We start from the raw sequence: 21,471 nt of genomic DNA, 5'->3' as shown, positions 1-21,471 counted from the left end.
CTCTCTGATGTGTGCAACCATAGTGTAGAATATAGATCAATATCATAGTGAAATCTCTGAGTCTTTTCTCTATTTGAAGGAAAAACAAATGTATATGTTTTTGTATTGCCTTTTGGGCGGTGCCCCAATCTGAACATATTAGAACTGCAATTTCCACAAACCTCCCGAAAAAAACCATAATGTCCACACTTGTATTGCAATCAATTATGCGCGCTGCTGAGATGTGTCCTACTGACACACTAACACCACATCGAGTAGAATGAGGAGCATAGTGGAGTGGAGTGACCTTTCTTCATGCAAATCTCAAGAACAGACACGCTTGGACCAAGAAAAAAAAAAAAGCTCAGGAGATTGTGTCCTCCGAGCAAATCAAAAACATAAATCACAATGTTTTATAGCGGTCTCATCTTTTTTAATTGCCCACAGCTTACCGTGTATCTTATATGTCAATGAGAATCTCCTTGCTCTCAAGCGTGACACGCCCACTGGAGCTTACCTTTCTCATAATATGGTAACAGAATAGAAAACATGGTTGTAAATGGACCCTATTGGTTGCTGTCATGTTTTCTCTGCTGGGTCCCTTCCTCCATTTTCCAAATGCAGCCCACAAACCTACTACCAAGCCACTATTTCATTAATTAATGCAGAAACACCTTTACCTCCACACTATATGGTCATGGTCATGCTATAATAAGCCATTGTGCAGCTTCATATGGAAAAAGAAGTACGCACGAGAAACATATTAGGCATTTAAAGACAGTGGATGCCCCCCGCCCCCTGTGGGATCAATAGAGACGGAGCATTGCTGCACTGCATAGAAAGATGCAAGATGAATGTCAATGGCAGTTCTCGTACAGCTGGAGGTGCAGCGGTTTGCTGGGAATGTGTATTCATGAGTCCCCTCTAAATCAGCTCGACTTCAAAGATCCGCCCATCAAAGTGGGTCCACAGGTGGTAATGCGTTTTATTTTATTTTTAAATTATTTTTTACAACCATGTTTTGACAATTCACACCGGCTTTTACTCACCGCCACTGCGGAGTGTCGGACAGCGTTGCAGGCTGTCTGTCGTATCTCCGCCGCGCTCCCGGGCTTCAGCAGGTTCTTGGTGAATCTCCGGGTCGATTCGGACGCCATGTCGTCATCCGAGCGGCGGCAAGGGGTCCGTACAGTCCAGTGAAACGTAGTCCGCAGTCCAACCTGCTCCTCCTTGCTGCCAACATGAGCAGACAGCCCTCTGTTTACGCACACCTCGTAGTATACACGGTAGGAGCCTGGCTAGAAATGGGAAAACGAAAGTTTCCTGTTTTCAATGTAAAAATAAAACACATACTTGAAAGTCTCGTTCGAAATTAACCAAAGGATTCAAGTGACTCTTATTTTGAAAGTTTGCAGGATGCACACCTTATACTTAACTCCGTGACTTTATGCGAAACAGCGAGGTAATTTTCACTATATCGACTTGTACTAAACAGAACTTCAACCTTAGAAAACGACGATAACCCCACATCTAATGAATGGAAAATGGAAATATAAAATATTCCATTTGAATCCGCGAGTACGTAGTTTATGGTATTAAATGTGACATGAAACGATTGAGGAGTCCGTTAACGATCAAAGCAGCATCAATAACAACATTAGTCAATAGCGACACTTGGCGGTGATAACAAAGAGTACAAAATATTTAGCAAAATCTCATTCAAAATGCATTTAAAAAGATTGGGTCGAAGTAGGGCTCTTGAGTAAGTTGTATATATCCCACAATTTATTACTTATAGCTTCTGTTTTTTCCTCCGTTCTTCCTGTTTTTCTTTCTTTTCTTTTTTTTTCTTTTTTTTTTTAAATTTAAGTCTGGTGGACACTAGGACCAGGGAGGCCTATCACCTATGAAGTGGAAATGGATTGAGTGAGAGTTCTTTCATGTCATCAGTGGCGTTCCTACCCTTCATGGTGCCATGGGCGACAAGACGCCTTGCCCCCCCCCCCCCCCCCCCCCCCCCCAAAAAAAAATCGAAAAAACCCAACAAGATTGACCCACAAAATACAGCGCATGAAGTATAATTAGCACAATCCAACAACAAAAACACAGTATTTGCTACGAATGTACGCGATCAAACCAGTTGAAAGTGCAAAACAATAAACATGCGCGAGAGAATCTTAATTTAGCGTCACAAACATTAACAAAATATTGAAGCAATAATAAAGAAAGTGTGGAAGATTTTACTTGTGACGAGTTGGCTCAGATGTGTTGACCACTACGGGGCTCCGGTTAGAGAGCACAGGAGATTAAACAAAATACGTTTTTGGGCTTATGTGCAGGTGTGCATACATGTACACATATGTCGTATCTGGTGATTAGTATGCAGACATACAGTATATACTGTTTAGTCAACATTCACGGCCCTCTTAATGTGTTTAGCTTATTAATCATTAAACCACATCATTTTAGCTATAAACCAACTACAATGAACATTTGCATCCTATCTGATGCTAACAGTCGTAGCCAATAAAAAAACAAGCTAACAACTGCAAAATTACTTGCCTGGCTCTGCCAGACTATTCTCCCTGTATTTTTCAAACACTGAGAGTATAGTCTGGGAACCAGCCCATTAACGGCCTCTCGAGCAGGTACAAAATCAATTGACAAATCAGATTTGTTTATTTGCGTGACGTGTTCTTAACGAGCAACGTCACTCTTGCGCGTCGAAAGTCGTCTCTGCAACAACACAGATGGTGAACGGGAGAGCCGAGAATATGTTCCAATCCACGGTAAAATCCGTTTTAAATTACCAAAAACACATCGACACGAGTCATTGACAACAGTCTGTCTCGCGCTAGCCATGTTGAATAAACTCCGCTCTCTTCGTATGTTTACTTCCGCGCGCAAGTCCCTCGTCCTTCCCTCGTCATTTTACTAACGTCACGTCTGCCCGTCGCTGATTGGTCCACTCCGCTGTCTGTTTGCTGTGGCTTGCTCCGCCCTGGAAATTGTATCCGCGTGAATGGTCGCCAGACTCAATAGCTGGAACAGCGGTGAGTCTGGTGTACCAGGCAACAAAATTACGAGTGAGAATGATAAAAAAAAAAAAACACGGACACAAAAACACATTTAACACAACTATTCCTCCACCTACCATTATGAGGAATGTTCATGATCCATGTGCAGAGCCTTTAATTAACTAAGGCAGACTCACATCATCATTGAAGGACATGCATGAACCAGGAAACGCAGAACTTGAAATAAAAGCACAAGCAGTTTCCAAAATAAAAGAGCTGCTCTAAATATAAGGTAAGTTAATTGAACGGCTAAACTATTAAACTACTTGAAGAATTATGAATTCATATACATTACACAACTAGGTAAAAATATTCAAGTTATAAAAAAATATTTGCACATTAAAAATCAAAGTCAACCCTAAGTGAGTGACATTGTTAACTGATCCAATCGCCACACCCACCTCCTTCTCCTTGTGGTGTTGCGTGCAGACAGTAACTGCGGTTTGCAGGGGGCGTCATTGCAACGCTAAGGACGTCATTTACAGGTAGTCCCCGGGTTACGGGACGTACCCAGCTTACACGATTTGGACTTTACGAAGCAGCCACCCGTTGTCATCGCCGGTTCTCTTGTGTCCGCCCGAGAAGCGCTCTTCTCGGCTTGGGAGAGTCATGACGCCCGCCCCAATCTCCGGTTCTTCCCTGACCGCCGACAATGCTTCTTTTTCTGACTTCCCACTTCCTTGTTCTCATGCTGCTGCTGCCACTGCTGTGCCTCCCCCGGCAGCGACTCCTCTTGAGAGTTCCGATCCGGTTTTTTGAGTTTGGACGACGGGCTCGCATTAAGAGAGGAGAACTGAGTGGCCATGATATCCCCCCTCTCGTCTCCCTACTCTTTCCACAGCATTTAACACAACGTACCTCACATATTTTTGGACAGCTATTGTGTATTTAGAGGTACTTAAAGGGTTAATTCCAATCTACGCGGAAATTCAGGTTACAGTGCCAGCCTAGGAATTAGGGTTGCCACCTGTCCCTTGAAATAAGGACCATTCAGTAATTGGGAATTAAATTTTGCATTCCATATTGAACTAATACAGATTTTAAATGAATAGATACATTTCTATTCATTTTAGGAGTTTTGGGGATGTCGCTTTTTTTCCTGCCAGTACAGCTTTGGGCACGAGGGGGGCGTCCTGTATTTCTTATTTCTGAAAAGTGGCAACCCTAGTAGGAATCGAACTCGTTTGTAACCCGAGGACTACCTGTATAATAGGACACAATCACTCGCGCGCATTTCGCGTGGATGCGCCCCAAGCAATTTGCCGCCCCGGGCAACCGCCCGACACGTCCGCGCCAGTAACCGCCATTGCATGTCATATGTGTGATGTTTCTTTCTTATGTATTATGAGAAATCTTATGTATAAAGACGTGTTTGTATCCAACTAAGAAATCCGGCATATCCTGGTTTCTATAACAGCAGGAAAGATTGAAACAAACAAAAAATATATATACTAAAAGTGGTTTTGCAGCTAAGAAATCCAGCACATTCTAGTAACTATACCAGTAAAACCAGTAGCAAAACAAAACAAATTCAACAGAACCTTGAGCCTGCCACTGGAACCAAATAAAATACAGTACTGTAACGTCCCCTAGTGTATTAATGCAACACTGCAGTCACCATAAGTGAATGTCCTTTCAATTCAATAACAGGTTCAAAGCTATTAACACACGCGTGAACACAAATGCTTTCATTAAAATCAAGTAAACCATCAAGAGATAGCCGTTGCTTATTATGGCGGTGCTAACGTAAAGCTAACACGTAACATCTACCGACAGAAGAAAAAAAAAAATCATGGATGAAGGGCAGGGCACACAAACAGGAGTCCACAGTAAAAAACCGCGATGGTGAGTTAAAATCATATACCTACCTTTCCCTCCGGAGTGCCTGTATTGTAACCCGATGCCATGTGAATCTATTTAGTTTAAAAGTAAAATAACGACAAGTTGGATACTAATAGTAACCAAGAAAACTTCATAGCAGCCAATTAGCGCAAATTTACATTTGAGCATGCTAACTTCCTGTTAGCCGAGTTTGCCAACTTGTTGTGTTGAACTAGCAACATTTTAATGCACAGATGGACTTTTCGTCCAAGTCCCGTGTACCTAATGATCTGTTGAGATATCGTTATTTGCTATTTTTCTGTTAGCTGAGAAAACTAACTAACTGTGCCAAACGAACACACCTCTTGTACACTAACACACTAGTGGAAATTATTTGTGGACTCAAACTATTGAAATTCTGTAATTTGCAACTTTTCTTTTAGCTGAGCGTGCTAAATTCTTATTTTCTGACACGGTATAACTTTTAAAGTGGCTTAAAATAGTTCATGCAGACCGAAGAGTATTCATTTTTATTTGTATGTACCGCAGATGACCGCTAGGTGGCAGTATCACACAGCGCTATATTCGCAGTTGTTGACGTCCTGCTCAAATGACAAATGAGGTCAAATCAAGTAATACGTATAGCTATGGGTTCAATACACACAATATCCAATGACTTCATTTATTTTCACAATTTAAATGATTTGACAGTTAAAAAGCCCAAATTCACCATAAGAAGGATGACAACAGCTAAGTACGTTTTTAGAAATTTAGTTTCAGAAAAGTATTTTACAGCGTGTGTTCATCTGGAAAGTATTCAGAAAAGTAGCATAAGCATGGTAGGGTGACACAACAGCAAGTAGAGTTAGTACTTTATAAAACATAGAGGAAGTAAGTAATTTTAAAAATCACCATACAAAACGGATGTCGGGACATAATTAAAACAGCTGATATTATTCATTAATTATGAAGTGGTGAACGCACAGCCACTTTTACTACATTGGGAAAGAATTAGCCACTAACAAAGACAAACATATAACTATTAAGTCAAGTCCATTTTTGTATCTAGCCCTAAAACATAAAAAAGATTCCAAAAAGAGTTAACATACAAATACCAGAAAACAAACATTAAACATTAAGATATTAAAACTAACCTTAACCTTTTTGGATCCAGTGTTGATTTCTCTCACAAGAAAATCAGCCGTGCGTCCGTGTTCCTGCAAAACAAAGAAACTGCCACGCTGTCAAAAATCGTTGTATTTTGTGCATGTCGTAGGATGTAGAAACAAATGGCGAGCCAAATTTTACGTCGGATGTTGAAAAGAGGTGTGACAAAATATCGAAATAATGATATATCGTGATACTTTGTATCCCAAAAGGTTATCGATATGCTCCTGTCAAGAATTGAGATATCGTTTTAAAAAGGTGCCAATTAAAAAAAAAAAAAAAAAAGACTGCCATTGACTGTGGTCGACGCCCAATCCATTTAGACTGGGAAGGCTCGTTCATTCAAAACCAGAGCATTCACAGTCATTCGGTCCGATTTTCGGGGGATTTACAGGTCACTTGCTGTTCATTTTTGGGTATTTACAGGTCATTTCCTGTTGAGTTTGAGTCACTGCCTATTCATTTGGGTGTTTCCCAGGTCACTTCCTGTTCTGTAACGCAAAATAAACAGGAAGTGACCCATTAAATACCCCAAAATCAACAGGAAGTAACTGAAAATCAACAGGTAAATGACCTTAAATGGACTAAAATTACCTCATTGCCTGGCATTGGCTGCCACTGACGGCCATAGACGTTCAAATGGATTGGATGTTTACTACTTATAAACTCATTCCAATTCACAGCAGAAGCTTGTTTTTTTGTTTATTAGTTTTTCGTAGAATATTCTACAATGGTTTCCTGACCAATGTATCGATAATCGTTGTATCGCCATGTCGTCAGATCATCGTTATCGTGAGCTTTGTATCGCAAATCGTATCGTATCGTGAGGTACCAATAGGTTCCCACGCCTAGTGTTGAAGCGATCGTATGTCGACGTACCACTGTACTTCGGCTCCAGAAAAATTAGACGGCCGCGGCTTAGAGGAGGCGGGCCAACCGACATTTAAAACATGTTTGCGGAGGGTGGTTGCCGAGGAGGCAATACCTCCAATTAAGAGTGTGACAATATCTCGATACAGCGATATATCGCGATATTTTGCAACCCGATGGGTTATCGATATGCTCCCGCCAAGAATCGATACTTTTATGTAACATATTGGCCATACAATTGAGTATGGATGCTGTAAACTGCTCAATGTTTGTTGAGCAATTCCTTGGCGGTCCACTAGGGGCGCTCGGGAGTGGCGGTGAGGGTAAAGTGCGCACAAGTTGTCTAGAGAAGAAGAGAGGACGCTCCAAGTGGGTTGAAAAAAAAAAAAAAGCTCCGTGAGAACGGTGGAGGAAAAAATGAGAAAAATATTGCTACAAATCACACATGGGGACACACTTTAGATTTTACACCAACAAGAAAGAAAGTAAGGTGAACAAGGACTTTGCTGTATGCAAGAATTGTCTAAGAAAAATAAGTTTCACTGGGAGCTGGTGACGTAGTGGACACTGGAGTTTGTGAGCTGCGCTTTCATCACTTGAGGTAAGAAAGTTTTGCAATGTAATTGACTTTTTAATTTAAATGTATTATTTTGATGACATTTGGTGTTGAATGATATAAAATAAACCAGAACCCTAAACTGGATGAAAATGAATATCGAACAAGCCCACATGAATTTACCGATTTATTTGAGAACCAATTTCCATCTAGTACTGTATACTACACAAACTGTTATTACTGTCATTTTGATACAATAAGCTATAAAAATGGTTTGAATAGGTTACAAGATATATAAAGTGATGTGCATGATAATTAATGTAGCCTACATATTAAAAATAGGTAATTATTGATGTAGCCTACATATTAAAAATAGGTAATTATTGAATTTTTAATTTCTATACATTCAATTCATATTTTTTTTAATTCAATACTTCCAACACAAAAAAAACAGGATTTTTTTCAGGAAACGCTATGAAGTAGCTAATATTTTTGTTTTATTTTGTTGTTTTTAAGGTGAGGAAGACTGTGACTGAGCAAGTCTGACATCTTAAATGCTGAAGCAGATAGCGGAAGTGCTCAAACCAAGCAACAAAGTTCATATACGAAGAAAAGACCCACCAATTTTATCATTGCCCCACTCCAAGCTCAACTGCTGACACCTACGGCACTTTTTATTTATTTATTTTTTTAAAGACTTAAAACTTTAAAGAAATTAAGGGTGCCATTCATCATGATCTCTCCAAGCGATATCAGTGGTCGTGGTTGGTTTCCTCTATATGTGCAGGGGCACAATTTGCAGTAGATTTATATTTTACAGCAATGTTGCACAGAAAAGGTGTCACTGTTTAATAAATGACTTAAACAGTATTTTTTCTATTTTCAAATATCTTTTTTTTTTTTTTTTCTCGTTTCAACAGTTGTATCGTAGAATGTCATGTATCCAATTTCTGACCAATATATCGATAATCGCTGTATCGTGATATAATCGTTATCGTGAGCCTTGTATCGCGAATCGTATCGTATCGTGAGGTGCCCTGAGGTTCCCACTCCTACCTCCAATATGATTTCGCATTTATACAAAATTATAGGTTAGTAAACGCTAGGGGTGTAACGGTACACAAAAATCTCGGTTCGATACGTAGCTCGGTTTTGAGGTCACGGTTCGGTTCATTTGCGGTACAGTAAGAAAACAAAATGCAAAATATAAACGGGCTAGTTGTTTATTACACACTTTTGTGCTTTCAACAATAGGAACATTAGCCTATACAAAGCTAGAATTCTGCTCAAAAAGTAGTGGGTATTTAAAGATAATCCAACAACAATTTGCCTTTCAGATCCCGCGTACTGGTCAGCTTTCTTTCTGAAAGAAAGAAGAAAAAAGAAGTCCTGCGATAAAGAGAAAAGCAATCCCAATGACAAAGATTTTAACATGTATTTTACAAATGAAATGCCTCAATGAACCATTTATTTCTTATGAAGGGTTTTCAAAAGCTTTATTGGTGGATTTTCTCAAGTTAAAGCGCCACACAGAAATTAATACATTTAATTGTGTAAGCAGGATGTGTGTATTATTCTTATTAATTAATTACAGGTGTTTTAGCTCTTTTCAATGTATTTAATTTAAATGGACTATTATTTTATTATGTGTTTATATTTTACAATGTGTTTATATTTTACAAATGTGATGTAGTATTCATTTATATTGTATATTTTATGTTGTATAACTTTAGTTCCTATGTGAATATTAGTTCCTACTTGTTTTGTTGTGGTAGGAGGGTTTTGTATTGAACACGGGGCCGTGTTGGTTATTATTATAGCAGAGAAGACAGCAGTAAATCAACAAAGACAAGTATTCTGTGCCCCGATCTACCACTCAAGAGATCTGATGGACTCAAAAAGTAGGTTACGATTGCATATTAGTTTGAAAATCGACCGGATCCACCGTATTTTTACACGAGTTACTTCCGGCCCGATTCTAGCTACCGGTTGTAGTATTGACGCAGGAGGGCCGCGTCTTGCGTCAAATAATAAACTCTGCCGTTCTTTTCGCGTGCGTCGCGTTGAGGCGCTTCTGGGACGCGTCTAACACGCGACTGCACTGCGTCTGGTGTGCATTGACTGATTGACTCTAACGCCCGCGTTTCACTGCGTTCTCGCGGCGGACACGCTGTCGCGCCGTTGATATTTCTGGGTTATACTGTCCTACCGTGTTTGTCCTCATTATAGTAGACGGAGTAAATATAATCTACACTAAGAAACTGTAACCCGATCGACTCACAGCCTCGAAGAGTAAGGGTAAGATTACGTCAGAAACTCGTTCGGTACGCGTCCGTTCAGAACCGAGCACCACGTACCGAAACGGTCCAATACTATTACATGTACCGTTACACCCTTAGTAAACGCTGTCATGAACGTTTCCCACCAGCTACAAGAGTTAACGCCTGCGGGTTTAGTGTGTCTACCGGTGGTAAAACGTGTTTTTTTTTCTCTATGGCAACTGTGTTGAGAATGAGAGTATGTATATAATGTAAACATGATACAAGTCATACACACCTGTTATTTTATGGAAAATAATTCAAGTATTTTTGTTCTGATGGTAATAATGTTAAGCTGTGGCTGTTGGTTTTGGCTCACCTAAAGACTATATTCATTTTAATTATATTTAGAATATTTCAGTTATTTATTTAACATTATTTTTTCATTTATTTTAACTTAGCATGATCCTTATGTTCCAATTTGCTAATATGTTTTGAAAAATAAAAATCCTGTTCAACAGAAGAAAAAAATATTTAAAACCCAGATATCTCAAAGTAACACATTTTAGAGCTGTAACTGCAATACCCTGAGCCCGTGATATTTTGGCTTAAGGTTATCAAACCATCAGAATCTCATTCCGGCACATGCCTAGTGACAAGTCAATTCACAATAAGGTGAGGATGGAAAACAAATAGAACTATACACAGATATGATAGTTATAGTCTGCTGTTAACCATAGGCTTGATCGACTTCACTGGATGACGTTGATGTGTTAGTAAGTGCACCTAGATTACAGTATGTGGGAGAAAGTGTGGGAATGCAAGTTTTTTATTTCCCCAAAAAGTGGACCATTTGGTGTCGGACGGACTAAAGATGAAGGGAGTTATGCACTTATCAGATATAAAGCACATGCAGCTGATAGGCATTGAGGAATTAAGTCCATATAACATATGGACAGCAGTAGCTTTGAACATTTGCGCCTCCAACTGTAGAGGACAAGTGAAAGTCATGGGAAAATGAAGAAACCGTGCACGTCATAGTGCAATGAATAATAACGTACTGTATTTCAAGTGAACAGGTACACAATTCTTTTGAGTGGCAAACTGCATCTTAGTCCCTGAGTCATTGTACCCACATTACAACAAAACGGGTAACAAAAAAAAATCACTAGTCATGTATTTGATTGCCTGAGGCCAAGATTTCATGGTCATGCTTGTGTCACACTTTGTAGGCATGACCAATCAATCCTCGATTAATCCAGCGGTTGCATGAACTGTAAATATGGAATTAAAACATCGTCGGTCTACACGGTATTCAATAACCAAACCACAGATGTGGGAACACATAAAAGGGCTGCATGTTTTTTTCTTGTGTTTATCTTATGTGGCACGGTGGCTGTGTTCAAAAGCATTCCTACTGATTAGACACTTGTTGTTTGCCAGTTATTACCTTGTCAATCGCTCGACTATCATGTACCCAGCTCAGTGCAGCAGTGAAACCAAAATGAATCAACAATGGATATTGTAATGCATAATGTAACATAAGCCCCTTTCACACACATATCCCCACATATTCCCATGTAAAGTGATGCGGGATTTACTCGCGTCATTGCCTTCAGACATGGAGAGATATCCTGGGAATGACGCGGGATGGACACTTTCACAAACTTGTCCCGTTTTGCCGGCTCGGCGCTCTCTGTGCAGAGAGGGCTGCTGGCGCGACCTTATAACCCGGACATTACGTCATTTTTGGTCGGCATTGGCTGTCGCATTCTGTTGGTCGGATGGTGCTTTGTTACGGACTACGGAGCTGGTTGTGAGAGCGTTCCCGACGTCGTACCTGCAGCCAATTCAGCCTCATTGAGATTGTATTTAAGCCCAGGCGATCAAAGAGAAGAGTGCCAAGATATTAAGTTGCTGGGCGACATTCGAGACCTTGTACTCTCAAATTTCATGCATTTGCTAGCTTGTTCGTCTGCCGTCCCTTATTTTGAAATCCCCTGCGTTGTACTGGTATTAGAGTGTATTTATTTTGTATTTTGTTATCCCCATCAACCTACTGTCCCGAACACATTGTGTTATTCCCCTATTCCTCAATTGCGTGTATTTTTGTTTGTATTTAATAAACCCTTGAAATCATGCCTCCGTAGTTTTCTGCTTTGAGGAACAACCGAGGGGGGGAGCAGCGCAGCCCATCCCTCCTCCCGCAGCCCAGCAAAGGAGCCCCCCCCCCCCCCCCCCCCCCCCCCGGAATCCAGGGTGGTTCCCCGGGCTACCCGCGCACCCATCTACCGGCCCTCGGAGATTGCAAGAGGGGACGCACCACCAACCCCACGCCCGTCCCCAACCCCGTCCGCCCACCCGGGCCACGAGCCACCCCCCAGCTGACACGGCACGCCATGGGGCCCCCAGCAGCTCACCAAGCCCATGGCAGGGACCCTTGCCGTCCACAACATCCAGCCAATACACCGCCGCCCAGCCAGCGATCCGCGGCGGAGCACTGGGCGGATACCCAGTTAGAGAAGAGAGGGGAAGGCGGAGGCAGGAGAACGCCGAGGAGCCGCTGTGGGGCGACGCGAGACCGGAGCACCGACCTCCCCCCACTCCCGCGGCCGGCAGCCCAGGCAGAGAGGAGGCCACGCCTTGGGAGCCATGCCATAGAAAAACGTGTGGGACCCACCTACCACCCTATTACTGTGGCTGCCAGGTTCCTGGCTGGCTGCCGTGAGGAGGTAACCGTGAGGCAGCACCCCCCACCAGGTCCCAACCATCCCACAACCTTGGTGTGTGATGCATTAAAAACAGGGGGGAGCCAGGCCAGGACTGTATGGCCCCGTCCCAACTCTCCCCGGAGAAATGAATGAGTATGTAAGTGCCAGGGTGAAAGATATTTACAGTGCTGAAGTGAGGAGTGCGTGAGTTAAGAGGCAGGCTCCCGCGGGCGTGGCCCCGTCCACCGGAGCAACCGGCCACGGGGCGGGAGAAGCGCCAGGGCCCCGATCAACCCCCGCCCCAGACCACCCACGGAGCACCCGCATCTGCCCACCCCTCCCCCCGCCACCCTAGCACCCACCCCGCACCCTGAGCAGGCGCTATGCCAAACGCCAGAGACCAGGGGATGTCCACCTCACCAGCAAGGAACAGCAAGCCCCACCCAGGGCCCCGCAGGCCCCACGAGGCCCCGCCGACGACCCCGCCGGCAGGAGGGCAGCAGCAGCCGCCGCGGCCCAGGGTGGCGGACAGGGCCGCAGACAGACCAAGGGGACGGAGGCGCAACCCCCCTCAGCCCACCCCCGGGCAAGGAGGGATGCGCGGTATGACACCTGGGGGCACCTCCCCGGTATCCGGTACAAGGAGACGCGGCTCTGGCCGGGCCGTCCCGGGAGGGAACTATGGCCCATGCACACACCACCCAACCCCCGCCCCACTCCACCCCACCCACAGTTTACAAAAACTTAAATTGAATCTCGATTTATTTTACTTATAGGGTATTTAACTTCAGCTATACACTGTAAGTCTCTCTATATTGCCAGCATTAATCCATTGATCGCATTTACTGCAGTAAAATAATTACAATTTCTTAATATTCTTACTTGACTGTCTGGTACAGAACTGTATTGTGTGTCTTTTTTTAACCACATTTGAAAACTAAATAAAAGTATTGTGTAGTCAAACAATTGTTTTGAGCATCTTGCTGTATGTTGGTTTTCATCTGCTTTCCATTGTAGCTTCTCAAAGTCGGTTAAAATGCAGGATGCAAAAGTCACTGTTTGGTCCTGACTTTTATTTGCGCTTCTCTTTGTGTTCTTGAGCTAATGAATAGTTGTACATCCATTCACGATCGTTTCTCATTTGTGCTCTGCGTGCGTGTGTATTAGAGACGAGTGTCTGGTGCCTCGGGTGGAATCAGTCAGATAAAAGGCGGCGATGAGGTGTGGATCGCCGGCATCCTGACAGCTGTAGATTAAATTAAAAAACTTCTGACAAATCAAACAGATTTCTCTCTGGTGCCCTTTCTAGGCCTCTCTCCATATCCATCTGTCTCTCTCTTCTCACCCCTTGAGCCCTCATCAGGCAGACAGGGTGCGCAACTTGAAACAAAATGGATTTCATCTTAAGTGCTCGGGCAAGCTTTGAAACCATAACAGCTGCTGGGCCCGTGTGTCTCCCGCTTTTGTTTTCGGGCTCACCGGCTTGCCTTTATTTCAAATACTTCAACAAACTTCAGCCATATTGTGACAGATGAAGGGAGAACATCAGCGCATCAAACCCTGACAGTAATTGAGAGATGAAACAGGCATTTGCCAGGTTCTGAAAGGCCCACGCCGATCACAAAACATCAAAACCAGCCTGTTTAGGGATTAGTGCAACGTGGCGCTCTGCTCCCACTGCATCCAAATTTGCTGTACTAAGATGTTAGTGCTTTCTAATGTACTATGTTGGCAGTTGAACTCGCAATAACGTGAAAATGAATTCAAATGGGCACATCTCACATAGAATCAGCCTCATACGCATAACATGCACCAAATAGGATGACAACTACCTTCGTTGAAATGTGCCTGTCAATCACTAACAGTTTGCCCCCTAATGTCTGTTGATGAAGGGGTCTAATTCAGACACATGCTGCCTTACAAACAGAATATTGAACACCTGTTACAAATTTGCAGGTATTGTTTCTGCATCTTGCACAACCCTCAATCTTACAAGGATAATCCGGGAATTAAAGTTGCATAGCTCTAATATATTTACTATAATTTATACTATTTTCATAAAGTACAGTGGTGTGAAAAATTATCTGAACCTTTTGGAATTTCTAACATTTCTGCATAAAAAAACAATCAAATGTGATCTGATCTTTGTCAAAATCATACAGAGGGAAAAAAAATGTCTGCTTTAACTAAATCACTAAAACATATATAAGTTTTCATATTTTAATGATAGTATGCAAACAATGACAGAAGGGGGAAAATAAATAAGTGAACCATTACATTTAATATTTTGTGCCCCCCACTTTGGCAGCAATAACTTCAACCAGACTGTAGCTACAGATCAGTCTGGCACCTGAATCAGGTCTAATCTTGGCCCATGCTTCTCTACAAAACTGCTGTAGTTCAGTCGTATTCCTGGGATGTCTGGCAGGAATCACTGTCTTTAGGTCATGCCACAGCATCTCAATGGGGTTCAAGTATGGACTTCGGCTTGACCACTCCAGAACGTGTATTTTTTTTCTTCTGAAACCATTCTGAATTTGATTTACTTCTGTGTTTTGGATCGTTGTCTTGTTGCAGCATCCATCCTTTTTTTAAGCGTCAACTGTCTGACAGACAGCCTCAGGTTTTCATGCAAAACAGCCCGATAAAGTTTTGAATTCATTTTTTCTTTAATGATTGCAAGTTGTCCAGGCACTGAGGCAGCAAAACAGCCCCAGATCATGGTGCTCTCGCCACCATGTTTCACGATCGGGATGAGGTGTTGATGTTGGTGAGCTGTTCCATTTTTCCTTCACACATGATGTTGTGTGTTACTCCCAAGTTTGGTTTCATCAGTCTACAAACCTCTGTGGAGTGTCTAAGTGCCTTTTTTTCAAACATTAAATGAGCAACAGTGTATTTTTTAGATAGCAGTGGCTTCCTCCGTGGAGTTCCCCAATGAACACCATTCTTGGCCATAGTTTTACATATATTCGATATGTGCACAGATATATTGGACTGTGTCAGTGAGTTCTGTAAGTCTTTAGCAGACACTCTAGGGTTCTTTTTTACCTTTCCGAGTATTCTTGGCTGCACTCTTAGCGTCATCTTTGGTGGACGACCACTCCTTGGGAGAGAAGCAACAGTGCCCAACTCTCTCCATTTGTAGACAACTTCTCTGACTGTGGATTGATGAACATCTAGACTTTTAGAGATGGTTTTGTATCCTTTGCCAGTTTTATACAAATTAATAATCTTTGATCGCAGGTCTTCAGACAGTTCTTTTGACTGAGCCATAATGCACATCAGATAATGCTTCTCAACAAGATAATTCTTACCAGGTCTGTGTTTTATAGTGGGTAGGGCAGCTTTAAACCACTAATCAGTGATTGGGCACGCACCTGACTTAAATTGTTTGGTAAACATTTTTTTCAATTGCTCTTTAAGGCTTCACTTACTTATTTTCCCCCTTCTGTCATTGTTTGCATGCTATCCTCATTAAAATACAAAAACCTACAAATGTTTGGGTGGTTTTAGTTAAAGCAGACACTGTTTTTTTCCCATCTGTGTGATTCTGACAAAGATCAGATCAAATTTGATGGTGATTTTATGCAGAAATGTTAGAAATTCCAAAAGGTTCAGTTACTTTTTCAAACCACTGAATAATGCTGATTTACTCACTGTGTCTTTGTTGTCATCTATTTAAGGGTAAATATGAATAGGGTTTGGGTTTTAACAAGAGTCAACATTCAAGTGCTGACCTGAACTCAATACAGTCAAAGAAACGACTTACTGATCCAACATCTAACATAGCATTATTGAGAATTCCATCACTAGAGTGCAGTAGTGGGCAGCAGGTTGAAGGTTGGGATTTGTGAAAGGCAGCTGGTAAACACGATGAGTAGGGCCTATGCTGCGTCTGAATGGTTTATATACTTTATACAGAATATATATACAGTGCGTGCGTGCGTGCGTGTGTGTGTGTGTGTGTGTGTGTGTGTGTGTGTGTGTCTGGGTGCAAACCAATGAAGAGAGAGATGCCTTCATCTCTCCAGACTCCTCAAACCAACCGAATTAATAGGCTCATTTGCCAAGGAAAACACTCTAATCAGTGGGTTTCCTCTCATTAAAAGTTAATTAGTTTGACATGACTTTCCTGCAGAACAACGTATTGGCCACTTACAACACATTAGAGCCAGGGGAAAATATCACACGGGGGAAAGCTTACTAAATGCAAGGAGACAAAACGGAAAAAAGGCCCAATCACACCAACTCATGTTGCTCACTTGTACAGTGGCGTTGCTCAGGTCTCTTGGGGCTCCAACCCAATCCGTGCACATCGCAAAAAAATGTTTTTTGCACACATGAATGCACAATAAATACTGAAAGTTAACAATGTGCAGTGGGGCAAATAAGTATTTAGTCAACCACTAATTGTGCAAGTTGTCCCACTTGGAAAATATTCGAGAGGCCTGTAATTGTCAACATGGATAAACCTCAACCATGAGAGACAGAATGTGGAGAAAAAAAACCCAACAGAAAATCACATTGTTTATTTGCAAATCATGGTGGAAAATAAGTATTTGGTCAGTACCAAAAGTTCATCTCAATACTTTGTTATGTACCCTTTGTTGGCAATAACGGAGGCCAAACGTTTTCTGTAACTCCATGCAGATCTCCTCTAAAGCAGTGATGTTTTGTGGCTGTCGTTGGGCAACACATACTTTTAACTCCCTCCACAGATTTTCTATGTGGTTGAGATCTGGAGACTGGATAGGCCACTCCAGGACCTTGAAATGCTTCTTACGAAGCCACTCCTTTGTTGCCCTGGCTGTGTCTTTGGGATCATTGTCATACTGAAAGACCCAGCCACGTCTCATCTTCAATGCCCTTGCTGATGGTAGGAGATTTTCACTCAAAATCTCTTGATACGTGGCCCCATTCATTCTTTCCTTTACACGGATCAGTCATCCTGGTCCCTTTGCAGAAAAACAGCCCCAAAGCATGATGTTTCCACCCCCATCCTTTACAGTGGGTATGGTGTTCTTCGGATGCAATTCAGTATTCTTTCTCCTCCAAACACGAGAACCTGTGTTTCTACCAAAAAGTTCTATTTTGGTTTCATCTGACCATAACACATTCTCCCAGTCCTCTTCTGGATCATCCAAATGCTCTCTAGCGAACCGCAGACGGGCCTGGACGTGTACTTTCTTCAGCAGGGGGTCACGTCTGGCAGTGCAGGATTTGAGTCCCTGGCGGCGCATTGTGTTACTGATAGTAGCATTTGTTACTGTGGTCCCAGCTCTCTGTAGGTCATTCACTAGGTCCCCCGTGTGGTTCTGGGATTTTTGCTCACCGTTCTTGTTATCATTTTGACGCCACGGGGTGAGATCTTGCATGGAGCCCCAGATCAAGGGAGATTATCAGTGGTCTTGTATGTTTTCCATTTTCTAATAATTGCTCCCACAGTTGATTTCTTTACACCAAGCGATTTACCTATTGCAGATTCAGTCTTCCCAGCCTGGTGCAGGTCTACGATTTTGTCTCTGGTGTCCTTCAACAGCTCTTTGGTCTTGGCCATCGTGGAATTTCGAGTGTGACTGACTGAAGTTGTGGACGGGTGTCTTTTATACCGATAATGAGTTAAAACAGGTGCCATTAATACAGGTAACGAGTGGAGCCTTGTTAGACTTCGTTAGACTTCGTTAGAAGACGTTAGACCTCTTTGACAGCCAGAAATCTTGATTGTTTGTTGGTGACCAAATATTTATTTTCCACTCTAATTTGGAAATTTTTGTTTTTTTTTTTAAATCAATGTGATTTTCTGTTTTTTTTTCCACATTCTGTCTCTCATGGTTGAGGTTTACCCATGTTGACAATTACAGGCCTCTCTATAATCTTTTAGGAGAACTTGCACAATTGGTGGTTGACTAAATACTTATTTGCCCCACTCTATAAGGCCACATGAAAAAAAAAATCAGTGGGTGACAAAATATATAAAACATTTTCATAGAAAAACAATTTTAGGTATGAGTAAAGGTCACACAAAACATCAAATAAAATAAAGACCCCAAGCAACTGCATTTCCGCTAGTCCCACCCCTGCACTTGTAGTGACTAGTGTTATCCCAAAATGCAGGAGACGTTTGTGGGTAAGATTGGATGTCACCACACACTATACTAGACCATACTTTGTATTGATACACATGCATGTGGTTGGAATGGACATTTAACTTCAAATTGAGTACAACACTAACAATTGTCAGTTGATTTACTGTAGGTTGTTTTGTTTCATAAAAAAACTGCCTTTTGGTTGATATCGCATTTAAATAGTTATATGTTCAAGGAATGGATAGTTAACTTCAAATTGGGTCCAACACGAACAATTTCAGTTGATTCAGGTTGTTTTGTGTCATACAAAAACTGCCTTTTGATATTGCATTTAAAGTGCTTGTGACACGAAAAAGCATGTTTATTTCATAATACACGCGGTATTTTATGCTCCTGAATGATATGGACCGCTTGGATGTGTGTGGAAGCGATCGCTATATTTATTTAGTTTTTTGAATCCCGCGCCAGGAAAATGAGTGACTTCCGGCTTCGGTCTCGCATTGAGGAGGAGGGCGCTGTGACGTGTACGGTAGAAGACGTCTTCTTCACGCTACAGTGTACTGTTGTGTATGAGGACGAAGGATTCAGCTGATTTTGCGGATTAATACTTTTATTTTTTGCATCACGCCAGCCAAACGGCTGCAGAAAAATCATTCTGTATGCGGGAGAGGCGTATGCGCCTTTTTGGAGTTTCAAAAGGTTCCCATTCACCGTGGATATTTACTGTGGGACCATTGGACTTACAAGGAAGTGAGTAAACATCTTGTTTTGTATTATGTCAAATACGAATACAGTGATTACAAAGTAAACACTATAAAATTCCTTTAAATAAAGGACTACTTACGTTTGATCATTGATAGGCATGTAAAAAGCTATCCTCACGCTCATTAGCAGTTAGCTGTTAGCACGTTAGCTACACAACAATTCCAGCCACCCTCCTCCAGGGAACGAACTGTAAATTGCTCTCCGCCGGGCGGTTTGCCGATCCGCAAAGAAACTCGACAACCGGGTCGTCATGTCAAATAATCCAGGCTAGTTATGTGTGATTTTCCACTTCGAAGACTTTGAAACATCCCTCGGTTCGGGTTAGCATGTCGGCTAGCTGTCACTCCTTCTGGTCTGTTTGCATTCTCCGAAGCCGGGGAAGGGAAATGACATATGTCCGATTTAGGTGTCATAAAATATCGTTCGGCAGGTGTGACAGTAAAGGTAAAGTCGACTGTTTTGACCATTATGGAGTAATTTTGCCATGTCGTCTTGAATAAATGCATTTTTATTATTTTATATTCCATTTAGCACAAGTTATTTGTCATGACCATGCCATTTATTTAGCAATTGGGGAAAGTACTTGGGTAAAAAGAATATCCTGTAAAAATATTGAAGTAAAGAGACAGAAACAATGACATTTTGCCGCTCTCTTCGTCGCGTTTTCCTCATTGTGAATAGTTCCCCCTCGACGGGCTGACTGGTCCTTCTCAAGCCATTTATATAGCTATTGGGGAAAATACTTGGATAAAAAGAATATCCTGTAAAAATATTGGGAGTAGAGAGACTGAAACAATGACATTTTGCAGCTCTCTTCGTCTCGTTTTCCTCGTTCTGAACAATTCCCCCTCAATGGGCTGAATAGTAAAACCGATGAGCCTAGTCTACCGCTGACGTCATCCACCTGTTGGGGACACTAAAGCCCTATAATTGTAGGCGTGGCTAACCGGCAGATTAAAAGACTAATTTCTCGTCATCTGCGCTTTGCTAAATTGTTGTATATGGTCGAATCGTCTCAAAATATGATTCTAATTCACATAATAATGCCATTTAAGACTTTTTTTCTGGTGTCGTATGCTCTTTAAATAGTCAAATGTTTAATTAAAAGCAGCTATGAAATCAGATGTAAACGTTGGTCAAAGAGTGGTTAGCACAACCAGCTCACAGTCCTGCGATCAAAGGTTCCTCCCTCCCTGTGTGGAGTTTGCATGTTCTCTCTGTGCCTCCGTGGGCTTTCACAGGCTTCCGGATATTTTTTTTCCCCATAATTTATTTATAATGGAGTTTATTAGAGCCATGATATCTTTGTTTTTCTTTCAGAAATTCCAGCTTCAGTTTCCAACTAGGATGTCCGAGTCACCTAATTTTCAGAATTTGCCGATACCGAGTTTTTTTTTTTTTCTTCAAATTTTGAATAAAATTTCCAAACGTCGCTGTACTGTACTGGTTACAGTACTTCCTCTTCTTTCTTTTTTTTCTTTTGGCAATGCCACGTACTGTATTTTTTGATTATTTTATTCCTTTTTACCCCTTAAAAAATAAAACTAAAAACCCAATCGTATTCAACCGATTCCAATCCTCTGAAAAATAGTGCGAATGGCCCAATTTCCAATCACGTGATCAGATCAGGTACATACCTATTTGCAACAAATTTTCACGTTAATAATAAAACCTTTTGTCGACCATTAATGTCACACCCAATCTGTATAACTTTTTGCTAAATGTCTCTGGTCTTGTATGTTTTTATTTGTACGGTGAGGCTTGCCACTCTGCCTCAGACATATGAAAATAGGAGATTGTTGTCAGATGTACAAAACCGCCAACAGCTGCCAGATGTTCATGCAGTTCCTGCAAGGTTGCTGTCCAGCTCTTTGCAGCCTCCCTGACCAGTATTTTTCTCATCTTTGCATATTTTTTAATGACATCCACTGATAGTATCCATTCATTTTCTGTAAAAAAAAAAAAAAAAAAATCAAAACAGTTGTTGAGGACGGAACTCCAGAATCTTGGTAATTTTACTGTTTCAAGTAATTTCAAGTAGGGCTGCAGCTATCGAATATTTTAGTAATCGAGTAATCGACTGAAAATTCCATCGAATAATCGAGTAATCGGATAAAACAAATATATTTTTAGGTGAAGAGCAATTATAAATATACATGAGAAAACAAGACATTTCAT

At 41.7% G+C, this 21,471-nt stretch overlaps 1 protein-coding gene and 1 long non-coding RNA gene across 2 annotated transcripts in view; one reads left to right on the top strand and one right to left on the bottom strand.

Moving 5' to 3' along the window:
- dock10 (dedicator of cytokinesis 10) overlaps positions 1–5,082 on the bottom strand; it is a 142,601-nt gene extending 137,519 nt beyond the window's left edge. The window contains exons 1-2 of the mRNA XM_057840002.1: positions 4,925–5,082; positions 1,029–1,277 (exon numbers count right to left, since the gene is read on the bottom strand). Coding sequence (XP_057695985.1) covers positions 1,029–1,277; positions 4,925–4,963 — 288 coding nt within the window. The 5' untranslated portion in view covers positions 4,964–5,082. The remainder of the gene's footprint in view (positions 1–1,028; positions 1,278–4,924) is intronic.
- The window catches only part of LOC130918099 (uncharacterized), a 152,463-nt gene continuing 135,656 nt past the window's right edge, over positions 4,665–21,471 (top strand). The window contains exon 1 of the long non-coding RNA XR_009063560.1: positions 4,665–4,901. This is a non-coding gene — a long non-coding RNA (uncharacterized LOC130918099). The remainder of the gene's footprint in view (positions 4,902–21,471) is intronic.

This window comes from Corythoichthys intestinalis, chromosome 6, assembly GCF_030265065.1.
Source record: "Corythoichthys intestinalis isolate RoL2023-P3 chromosome 6, ASM3026506v1, whole genome shotgun sequence".
Classification (NCBI taxonomy): Eukaryota; Metazoa; Chordata; class Actinopteri; order Syngnathiformes; family Syngnathidae; genus Corythoichthys; species Corythoichthys intestinalis.
This window is presented reverse-complemented; position numbering and strand designations above follow the sequence as displayed.